The sequence below is a fragment of the Dendrobates tinctorius genome, unplaced genomic scaffold (assembly GCF_039654945.1).
Source record: "Dendrobates tinctorius isolate UK_male_01 unplaced genomic scaffold, ASM3965494v1 ptg000144l, whole genome shotgun sequence".
Classification (NCBI taxonomy): domain Eukaryota; kingdom Metazoa; phylum Chordata; class Amphibia; order Anura; family Dendrobatidae; genus Dendrobates; species Dendrobates tinctorius.
Window position 1 is genome coordinate 9,322,655 of NW_027361811.1, and position 12,141 is coordinate 9,334,795.

The following is a 12,141-nucleotide window of genomic DNA, read 5'->3' on the forward strand; positions in this document are numbered from 1 at the left end:
ACACAGTGATTTATCATCGCTACGTGTGTTTACGTTGATGTAACGTCACTTTGGCAAATCGTTCCACATGTTGCACGTGATCAGACAATTTCACAAGCTTATGCAATTTGGGGGAAAAGGGTTTTATGAGCGCAGAGCATTGCCAATTGAAAAGCAGGAGTTGGGTATGTGTCACTGGATAACTCGGCAGAGTTTAGGAGTCTGACTAAGCTGGATGTCAATACCTTTAGATGCTTTAATGGTGGCCATATTGTTTGCCATATAAATGTTGACAGAAATTTTTTCCTTTTGTTTTCTTCCTATATGAAATATAGGATTAACAACAAAAGTTACTCAATTTTGAAATACAAATGTTATATGCATATAAGAACAAAAACAATTTGAGATCTCCTAATGGATTTTCATATATGGCATACCGTTTATCCAGTACATCTGAATGGGGTTGTTTCGGCAGCTCGTGCATGGATTTCTGCAAACCCCATTCAGATGAATGGACAGACAATTAGTGATTAGTTCCTTATGAGCCTTATGTAATCCCACAGTCAATACTGGACTAACAGAAAAATACAAAATCACTGAGAAGAGCCTCTTACCACAGTTGGGGATCTGCATATTGTTCAGAGGTATACTCTTGTATTTTTCAGTGAGGCAGAACATGTTGTGTTTGTCTATGATGCTTGTTTCTGGAAATACTTTGATCCACATTATTTCGCACGAACACTGGAATGGATTGTTACCTAGAATTCTTGAAGAACAAACAACTTTACATCAGCATTTCCTGAAAGTACATTTTTCACAATGAAATGGCTTCTTGTATCTTTAGTGAGGTATACCCAACTTAACCGAACATTCCCGCAGACTTGGCAATAAATATTCTACAAAAGCTAGACAACATGCCCTCTCAGCCATCATGGAAACCATATTAGTGTTCATCCAACGTTTCCCAGAAAATGATATAATACAGGAGCTAATGAAGCACTCCTATCTTTATTTTTTATTAAATATGTATATGCGCCACCGCTCTCTCCGATATCCAGCACCAGTCTTCTGCTCGCCACCCTTCTGCAGACTCTCTGGGTCACACCAGCTATGGCCTTTACAATCTAAGTTTATGGAGCATCACAAAAAGGCTACATAGACTTTCACTGTAAAAGAGATTTCTGTCTCACGCTTTGAGTTTGGCGGGAGCCAGTTAGTCGCAATTGTGGTGACACCACGGAGAAGCAGAGCAGAACAGTGCTGGATTCCAAAGAATGCAGCGGTAGGTGAGTATATTAATACACACACTATATTACATGCAAATATACACACATTTAATAAAAAGAAATATGGATGGGAATGTTTCTTTAAACAAAGGACTACACAACACAACTAAGGTATGTACAGTTGTGGCCAAAAGTATTGACACCCCTGCAATTCTGTCAGATAATACTCAGTTTCTTCCTGAAAATTATTGCAAACACAAATTCTTTGGTATTATTATCTTCATTTAATTTGTCTTAAATGAAAAAATACAAAAGGAATTGTCCTAAAGCCAAATTGAATATAATTCCACACCAAACATGAAAAAGAGGGTGGACAAAAGTATTGGCACTGTTCAAAAAATCATGTGATGCTTCTCTAATTTGTGTAATTAACAGCACCTGTAACTTACCTGTGGCACCTAGCAGGTGTTGGCAATAACTAAATCACACTTGCAGCCAGCTGACATGGATTAAAGTTGACTCAACCTCTGCCCTGTGTCCATGTGTGTACCACATTGAGCATGTAGAAAAGAAAGAAGACCAAAGAACTGTCTGAGGACTTGAGAAACCAAATTGTGAGGAAGCATGAGCAATCTCAAGGCTACAAGTCCATCTCCAAAGACCAGAATGTTCCTGTGTCTACCATGCGCAGTGTCATCAAGAAGTTTAAAGCCCATGGCACTGTGGCTAACCTCCCTAAATGTGGACGGAAAAAAAAAATTGACAAGAGATTTCAACACAAGATTGTGCGGATGTTGGATAAGGAACCTCGACTAACATCCAAACAAGTTCAAGCTGCCCTGCAGTCCGAGGGTACAACAGTGTCAACTCGTACTATCCGTCAGCGTCTGAATGAAAAGGGACTGTATGGTAGGAGACCCAGGAAGACCCCACTTCTTACCCCGAGACATAAAAAAGCCAGGCTGGAGTTTGCCAAAACTTACCTGAAGAAGCCTAAAACGTTTTGGAAGAATGTTCTTTGGTCAGATGAGACAAAAGTAGAGCTTTTTGGGCAAAGGCATCAACATAGAGTTTACAGGAGAAAAAAAGGCATTCAAAGAAAAGAACATGGTCCCTACAGTCAAACATGGTGGAGGTTCACTGATGTTTTGGGGTTGCTTTGCTGCCTCTGGCACTGGACTGCTTGACCGTGTGCATGGCGTTATGAAGTCTGAAGACTACCAACAAATTTTGCAGCATAATGTAGGGCCCAGTATGAGAAAGCTGGGTCTCCCTCAGAGGTCATGGGTCTTCCAGCAGGACAATGACCCAAAACACACTTCAAAAAGCACTAGAAAATGGTTTGAGAGAAAGCACTGGAGACTTCTAAGGTAGCCAGCAATGAGTCCAGACCTGAATCCCATAGAACACCTGTGGAGAGATCTAAAAATGGCAGTTTGGAGAAGGCACCCTTCAAATATCAGGGACCTGGAGCAGTTTGCCAAAGAAGAATGGACTAAAATTCCAGCAGAGCATTGTAAGAAACTCATTGATGGTTACCGGAGGCGGTTGGTCGCAGTTATTTTGGCTAAAGGTTGCGCAACCAATTATTAGGCTGAGGGTGCCAATACTTTTGTCTGGACCATTTTTGGAGTTTTGTGTGAAATGATCAATGTTTTGCTTTTTGATTCATTCTCTTTTGTGTTTTTTCATTTAATAAAAATTAAATGAAGATACTAATACTAAAGAATTTGTGTTTGCAATCATTTTCAGGAAGAAACTGAGTTTTATCTGACAGAATTGCAGGGGTGTCAATACTTTTGGCCACAACTGTATACAGTACACAGCATAGAGCAGGATTTTTTCTGTCCCTGGTATAACTTTAAAAATATACACTACCACTGATAACAGAATGCTATTATTCATAAATATTAAGTCCCCTTTAAATTATATTTTATGTCTTTTTTATTTTTTTTACATGATAATTACTATTCCTTTAGTGTATATAGCAAGCAGCATAAATCAGTAAATTGTATAATCAGTATAACATGGCACTATAAAAAAATCAATATATCATACAAATACATCATACAATTAGTATTCCACAGAATCAGAATATCGTAGTCAGTTAAACAGTAAGTAAACTATCCAATGTATAATCCAATCAGTATATTATAGTATTAGTATCTCATTCAATACAATCAGGATATCATACAGTCAGAAAGTCATATCATCAGGACACCATTTAGTCAGCATACCTACCATATAGGGACAGCATAAAGTCAGCATGTCAAACAATCAGCAAACCATGCAGTCAGTTTATCATCAGAATCAGCCTGTGTAGCTTCAAAGGGTGTCACGCTCGCACCTTGGCTGACTGGCATGAGCCGGGGGGGTTTGTGGTCCCACTGTGCCACAAACCAGACTACCCTGGAAGGGGCGTGACTACGACAGCTACCTCGGTCTTCACTGGAGCCTCTGATGGTGAGGTCAGGCTTGTGCGGCAGGTAGCTGTCGGGTGCCACTCCAGGGTGGTGTCTGGCTGTGGCTGCTGATCCCACTTGGGGACAAGTCACTTGGACAGGTGTGACTAACAGGCAGGCTGAGACACAGGGCAAGCAGGCATGGCTTGGTACACTGGCAGGCAGGCACGGCTTGGAGGCACGGCTTGGAGACACTGGGCAAGCGGGCACGGCTTGGAGACACTGGGCAGGTAGGTGACGGCTTGGAGACACTGGGCAGGTAGGTGACGGCTTGGAGACACTGGGCAGGTAGGTGACGGCTTGGAGACACTGGGCAGGTAGGTGACGGCTTGGAGACACTGGGCAGGTAGGTGACGGCTTGGAGACACTGGGCAGGTAGGTGACGGCTTGGAGACACTGGGCAGGTAGGTGACGGCTTGGAGACACAGAGTAAGCAGGAGTGGTATATGAGAGAAAAGGTTTGGACCTGTTCACACAGGAGGTGCAGGTATGGATATAGGCAGGAAGGAGTGGAATATGAAGGAACAGGTTTGGACCTGTTCACACAGGAGGTGCAGGTATGGATGTAGGCAGGCGTGGAATATGACGGAACAGGTTTGGACCTGTTCACAAAGGAGGTGCAGGTATGGATGCAGGCAGGCAGGCGTGGAATATGAAGGAACAGGTTTGGACCTGTTCACACAGGAGGTGCAGGTATGGATGCTGGCAGGCGTGGAATATGAAGGAACAGGTTTGGACCTGTTCACACAGGAGGTGCAGGTATGGATGCAGGCAGGAGTGAAATAAGAAGGAACAGGTTTGGACCTGTTCACACAGCGGGTGCAGGTGAAGGCAGGAGTGGAGAGAGAAGCTGCAGAAAGAGGTTCTGCAGCGGCAGCAGGAGTGGAGCAAAGCTGAACCACAAGGTCTGTGGAGAGAAGCTGCATCAAGAGGTTCTGCAGCGGCAGCAGGAGTGGAGCAAAGCAGAACCACAAGGTCTGTGGAGAGAAGCTGCAGCAAGAGGTTCTGCAGCGGCAGCAGGACTGGAGCAAAGCAGAACCACAAGGTCTGTGGAGAGAAGCTGCAGCAAGGGGTTCTGCAGCGGCAGCAGGAATGGAGCAAAGCAGAGCGGCTAAGGAGCCGTGCATATAGGGAGGACACAAGGAAAGACACGGCAGAGAAGGAACCACAGACAAGGAGACTGACAGACAGAGGTAAGACTGAGTTCAGACAGAGACACAAAGACCAGGATATTCTGCCTCCTGGCAATCGGACAGAGAACAAACAAGGCACTGGGAACAAGACTCAAGGGCCAGGATATACAGCCTCCTGGCAGGCAGACAAGGTACAAAGCAAGACTAGGAGTAAACCTCCAGAGAAGGAGATACACAGAACAGGGCCTGGCTTCCTTAGTAGCAAGATACTAACTGAGACTAGCCATTGCACAGGCAATGTTTCAGTGGGAGTGGCAAAACTAAATAGTCAAGGGCTCCAGGTGATTGGTCAGAGACAGATTACCCAGGTGCACCCAGACTGCATAAGAACCAGAGAGTTCAGGCGCCGCCCCCTATACACAGTCTGGAAACATGGAGAGCAGAGGCACAGAGCTGGCAACAGACAGAATTCACAGCATGGCTTGAAGCAGAAAGTAAGTTGGTGTGCGGGGGATGGGAGACCATGCAGTGATGCCAGCAGGGTTGTTACAAAGGGGCACAGATGGATGTTGGGTCCTTTACAACTACATTTTTGGAAGTGAAATATTGTATCTGGGCCCTGACCAGTGCACTAGGTGGCCTCTGAACATATAAAGTTAAAGGTTTTATACCAAGAAATCAAGTCATTCCATATCCGTAGGATAGATGACAACTTCATGATGGCTGGGGGACTGACTGCTGCGACCCCAGTGATGTTGGAATGATCAACTGAAGATCTGCCCCATCTGAATGGAGCATGTGTTGAGCATGCTCACCTCTGTTCCATTTATTATCAGTAGGACCACCAGAGATAGCAGAGTGGAGAGCATGGCTGACTTCAGAAGGCAAGGAGCACATCTCTTCACACAATGGCATGCTGCTCCCAGTGTCTACCTCTGTTAGAAGTCAGATTTCTGCCTCTCCTTTGCTGAAATCTAGATCCTCACATTCTGCAGTCTCCTGCTCTGCATCTGCTGTAGAGGTGACTGCAGAGGAGATTGCCTTGCGGCAACTCTCTCCAGAGGCTAAGTCCTCTACTCCTGCGTCTGAGCATGCTCATGGGACGAACTCCCATTGGAGTTCGGGAGTCAGGTGTTCAGGTTCTGTGTCGGATCCCATTGGCTCCTCTTGGAGACCTGGAGATTTCCGGAAGGTCCTGTTTGCTATAAAAAGCGCGCATGGCTGTTCCGCCATGCGCTAGTATAGCCATACTGCTGCTGTATGTTTGTTTGATGGATGCATGGACTGGTGAATGACTCACTGGAATCCCCTACTCTCTGATACTACGTTTGTGAGAGTGCCTGTGTTATTGCCAGTATCAGCGCCAGCGCGCTATTGCTCCATTGCCTCAGCAGCCTATCATCAGCATTGCGCCTGCTAGTTAGCAGTGTCATTACAGCGACTCTGTCTTTGCCCCGCTGCAGTTGCAGCTCTTCGTGCGTCAGCGGTTGCAATGCTCTACACCCGATCCTTGTCAGTAGGTCTAGACGAAGTAAGTACCGCCATCTAGTGCTACTCCTGTGACCAAATACCGCGGGTGCAGCACTGTAGTTCTGTGTCCTAAACAGACTCAGTGTTTTTTGTGTTTTGTTTCTGTGACTCTGTGAGTTCAACAGAGTCTGAGCAGTGCACATTGGGTGCCATTAACCCCTGTGCACATTACCGCCAGATTGCTCTGCCGTCACCTAGCAGCAGTTATAACATCTTCTGCACGGTGGACCCCGAGTGGCGAAGATATTTTATTTATAATTTTATTTAGTGCCTTCCGCCACTCCTAACATTATACTAGCACCAGGGTCTGGCTAGTGATGGCAGATCAGCAGCCACTTATGCTATGCATACGGCAGCTTGAGAACCGTTTAGTCACTCTTGAAAAGGCTCTCGCCGCTGCACAAGCTACAGATGCTGCTGTACAGGCTTTATCTGATGCAGTAGGCCGCATGTTCGTGTCCACCCTCGCACCGACAGTCACTCGCCTCCCGTTACCCGATAAGTTTTCCGGGGATGGCGCCTCCTGTAGGGGCTTTATCAGCCAGTGCTCAATCCACCTGGAGTTGCTGGCCATGCAATTCCCTACGGAACGGGCCAAGGTGGCATTTGTTATTTCCCTACTGTCGGGCAAGGCCTTGGAATGGGCTACGCCTTTGTGGGAGCGCGGTGTTCCTCAGCCCACGGGTCACGCACGACACTTCTCTGCAGTTACTCACTCTTACTCAGGGATCCCTCTCGGTTAGCCAGTATGCCGTCCGTTTTCAGACACTGGCGTCCGAGTTGGAATGGTCCGATAAGGCCCTTATTCCCGTTTTTTGACGAGGGCTAGCGGAGCATGTCAAGGATGCTCTCTCTACCAGAGAGATCCCCACTAACTTGGAGGAGCTAATTTCTGTCTCCTCACGTATTGACCTCCGTTTTTCGGAGTGCGGTATGGAGCGTGCTCACTCCAAGCGGAGAGCTAGTCCAGCTCTCAAATTTTTTAAGCCTCTTGAGCCGCCTGAGCCAGAGGTTCTACCCCCAGAGCCCATGGAGGTGGCTTGTACCAGTTTTGATACAGCCCCAGCTCAAGTGTCCATTTGCGGTTGTCATCATGTGTGTGCTGCTTCTCAAGAGGCCAGCTCCCCGCAATGGTCGGACTCTGAGCCGGTCGATGAGTCCTTTGTTCCTCCTCATCTTAGGGCTCAGGTCCTCGCCTGGGCACACGCGTCCAATGCGCACAACCATCGGGGCTCTATGCAAACCACGAAGCTATTGCGCGTATTGGTGGCCCCACAGGGCTCGGGACATTAAAAAATTTATTCAGGCCTGCGCCTCATGTGCTCAGGATAGCCTTCCTAGGTGGAGAGTGGTGATGGCCGCCGACTCACGGCGGCGCTCTGTTGCTTCGCCTGCTCCCGCTATCTCCCAGGTGTCCCTTCTGAAACCTGGTGTCCTTGCCTCCACCGACACCTTCCATGTGTCCCGGTTCACTGTATCACCCACCAGGACACGAAGCTCGCCTTTGGGCGAGTTTGAGCCCTATGCCACTGTAGGGCACAGGCTGATGGTCCGGAAGGCTCAGGGAGGACATCTGCTGTATAGGAGACTGCAGAGGAGATTGCCTTGCGGCAACTCTCTCCAGAGGCTAAGTCCTCTACTCCTGCGTCTGAGCATGCTCATGGGACGAACTCCCATTGGTGTTTGGGAGTCAGGTGTTCAGGTCCTGTGTCGGATCTCATTGGCTCCTCTTGGAGACCTGGAGATTTCCGGAAGGTCCCATTCGCTATAAAAAGCGCGCATGGCTGTTCCGCCATGCGCTAGTATAGCCATACTGCTGCTGTATGTTTCTTTGATGGATGCATGGACTGGTGAATGACTCATTGGAAACCCCTACCCTCTGATACTACGTTTGTGAGAGTGCCTGTGTTATTGCCAGTATCAGCGCCAGCGCCAGCGTGCTATTGGTCCATTGCCTCAGCAGCCTAGCGTCAACATTGCACCTGCTAGTTAGCAGTGTCATTACAGCGGCTCTGTCTTTGCCGCGCTGCAGTTGCAGCTCTTCGTGCGTCAGCAGTTGCGACGCACTACACCCGATCCTTGTCGGTAGGTCTAGACGGAGTAAGTACCGCCATCTAGTGCTACTCCTGTGACCAGATACCGCGGGTGCAGCGCTGTAGTTTTGTGTCCTAAACAGACTCAGCGTTTTTTGTGTTTTGTTTCTGTGACTCTGTGAGTTCAACAGAGTCTGAGCAGTGCACATTGGTTGCCATTAACCCCTGTGCACATTACCGCCAGATTGCTCTGCCGTCACCTAGCAGCAGTTATAACATCTTCTGTACGGTGGACCCCGAGTGGCAAAGGTACTTTATTTATATTTTTATTTAGTGCCTTCCGCCACTCCTAACAACCTCTGAACAGGATACCAATCACTTAGCATACCATGCAGTTAGTATATCAAGCAATCAGGATACCATAAAGTCCGCATATCTTATCATCAGGATACCATTCAGTCAGGCTACGATACAGTCAGTACATCATATAATAAGAATACGATACAGTCAATATATGGTATCATCAGGGTGCCATATAGTCAGCATACTGTATAATCAGTAGTTTAAATAATCAGGAAACCTTACATCCAGTATATCTAGCAAACAATTGGGACACCATATAGTTACTTAAATCAAAGAATTGGGATATCATAAAGTCAGTATCGAACAATCAGCACGCCATACAGTCAAAATATCATATCATGAGGATACCATATAGTCAGCATACCGTAGAGACAGAAAATATAGTTGTTATTTCGCACAACCAAGATACCATACAGTCACTGTAACATACTGTACAACTAACATCTTCTAAAAACCACACAATCAGCGTATCTTTAATTCAGTATAGTACATAAAAAGTGCATAATAACATCATAATCGGTATCACAATCTCTAATAAGACTATAACAGATGTAGATTTGCCGCCCTTGTTACTTTCTGTTAGATAAACAATCACTTTAAAGACATAAATATAAAAGATGGCAAGGTTGTTAAAGGTAAAATAGTGATCAGACGTCAATTAGTGAGAGGAGGTAACGTGGATGGGAACAGCGAGCATAGTTATTGAGCAGCTTCATTCACTAGAATAGCTAACACAACACAATGGTGCCTGATAAGTAATGGGGAATCTATATTTTGGTTACTCTTAATTTCCCATGTTGTGATGACCTTGCATCTTGCTCTGCATTTAATCTACTTTGTATTACTTTAAAGATTAGTTTATTTAACCATCTTGCCTAGGTGTACAATTTCACTGAGATGTTGTTAAAGGACTCTTAAAAACAGTTTATCATTCCCATTTGATTCATATTAACATTCCTACACATAATGTAATCCTGCCGTATCCGTGATAATGAATAATAACTCACAGACAAAACACAATTACAAGTCATTTAGGATAATTGTAAGTGATAGAGAAGGGAAGTGCCTTCAGTTAGAGACAATTCAGCCTGCAATCGTCATTCATTCCTTTATTTTCAAGCCCAATGTAATAAGTTTGCAACCTGCTCCTACTTGAAAACTTTTGTAACGTACGTGTGTCCCTCCCTGTAATACAGGCTGGAAAATGAATTCTACATGTTCGAGATGAGGAATATTTCCAGCAGCACAGCTTCATTCCTACCATCATTTCTCCTTTTGCAGCTCATGAAGGGTTTCTTTTCCATTTTGCTGACAGACACCAATGCTGAGAAGTAATCGGTTCTCCCATTGCACAGTCTGCTGTGGGGTCTTTGGTTTCTCTTTACACACATATACCACTTATGTGTTCTCTTCTCCCTTTCACCTGCATTGTGTGCTGTTTTCTCTTTCTATACTGATACAATTCAGATTCTGTGATGTACCCTCACTAAAAACCTAAATGCTTTCTTCCACATTCTGATTTGTTGTGTGTAACCGGTTCCCTCTCTATTATCTCTGACACTGTGAGAAGGGTAGAACTAGTGATGAGCGAGTATACTCGTTGCTCGGGTTTTTCCAAGCATGCTTGGGTGTCCTCCGAGTATTTTGGCGTGCTCGGAGATTTAGTTTTCGTCGTCTCAGCTGCATGATTTGCGACTGCTAGACAGCTTGAATACATGTGAGGAATGCCTGTTTGTTAGGGAATTCCCACATGTATTCACCCTGTCTACAAGTCACAAATCCTGCAGATAAGAGGACGAAAACTAAATCTCCGAGCACGCCAAAATACTCGGAGGACACCCAAGCATGCTTGGAAAAACCCGAGCAAAGAGTAACTCGCTCATCACTAGTAGAAACTTCTGGCCATTGTAAGTCAGAGGCTGCAACAAGAGACAGATACGTATCTGACTCTACAACACTATAGGAAGGCTTTGATGAAGCCAGTATTTACTTAGTGTTACACTTAAGAACATTTAATAGATGATACATTCAGACACAGGTCAAAGACCAACCAACTCCCCACTTCCGGCCACCTGCAAGCCACAATATCCATGCAGGGTATGTATCATCATCATTATTAACATAATTGTTACAATTACGTATAGTAAATTTATGCAAAGTGTCAAAATATATTTTAACAGTATCTAGTGATCAGCTTGTCTTCTGCATCTGTATTCAACATCTTTCTTCCATTCTAAACTAGCCGCCTGGGCAGAAACATTGAAATTACTCAGAGTTAACAAGTTAAACTGAAGGGCAGCACTGTCCATTTTTGGCACACCACAATAAGTTGTCACAGGCCAAAGCAAATATAAATTCCGGAACGTTATGACCTAATTTGTCCCAACAGTTCAGGAAGTTGAGGAAATATAATACAGAATGGAAATTGGCATATCTCACAGCTTAGAGTGTTATGGGACACACAATACCCATTGCATTAGGTTAAAGCAATAGATTATTACACAATGATATCTAAAAGTCTAGTAGTGCGGACTTTGGCTGTGCAAGGGTAACATCAAAATGCAGCTGCTCTCTGGACACATTTGGCCCATCCTAAACTGAGGCTTCACTGGGAAAGTAGCATGCTGTGTATGTTTAGGAAACACAATGGAAGATCATTTCCACATGTTGTATATGAAATGTATTTTTATCAGTGTAAATCCTACGATCAGGTATGGCGACCTTTTGGCAAAATGATCAGGGTTACATGTATGAAAAAACTAAGCTGAAGCTGACCATTACAGCCCCATCTATTATTTATCAATTCTGCATAGAAAAAAAAATAGGGTAATCCTTGACGCTGATCTCTCCTTCAAACCACATATCCAAGCCCTTTCCACTTCCTGCCGACTTCAACTCAAAAATATTTCACGAATCCGTTCATTCCTCAACCAAAAGTCTTCAAAAACCCTAGTCCATGCCCTCATCATCTCTCGCCTTGACTACTGCAACCTCCTGCTCAGTGGCCTCCCCTCGAACACTCTCGCACCCCTCCAATCTATTCTAAACTCTGCTGCCCGACTAATCCACCTGTCCCCCCCGCTATTCCCCAGCTTCTCCCCTCCGTCAATCCCTTCACTGGCTCCCCATTGCCCAGAGACTCCAGTACAAAACCCTAACCATGACATACAAAGCCATCCACAACCTGTCTCCTCCATACATCTGTGACCTCATCTCCTGGTACTTTCCTGCACGCAACCTCCGATCCTCACAAGATCTCCTTCTCTACTCCCCTCTTATCTCCTCTTCCCACAATTGCATACAAGATTTCTCTCGCGCATCACCCCTACTCTGGAACTCTCTACCACAACATATCAGACTCTCACCTACCATCGAAACCTTCAAAAAGAGCCTGAAGACCCACCTCTTCTGACAA

At 45.3% G+C, this 12,141-nt stretch overlaps 1 protein-coding gene across 5 annotated transcripts in view; it reads right to left on the reverse strand.

Annotated features, from left to right (window-relative positions):
• The window catches only part of NTRK2 (neurotrophic receptor tyrosine kinase 2), a 468,765-nt gene that overhangs the window by 418,185 nt on the left and 38,439 nt on the right, over nt 1-12,141 (reverse strand). For 3 of the 5 annotated variants that reach the window (XM_073546013.1, XM_073546009.1, XM_073546010.1), the window contains exons 6-7: nt 594-745; nt 225-299 (exon numbers count right to left, since the gene is read on the reverse strand). In XM_073546013.1, coding sequence (XP_073402114.1) covers nt 225-299; nt 594-745 — 227 coding nt within the window. The remainder of the gene's footprint in view (nt 1-224; nt 300-593; nt 746-12,141) is intronic. The other 2 variants (XM_073546015.1, XM_073546014.1) reach the window with 1 other exon arrangement.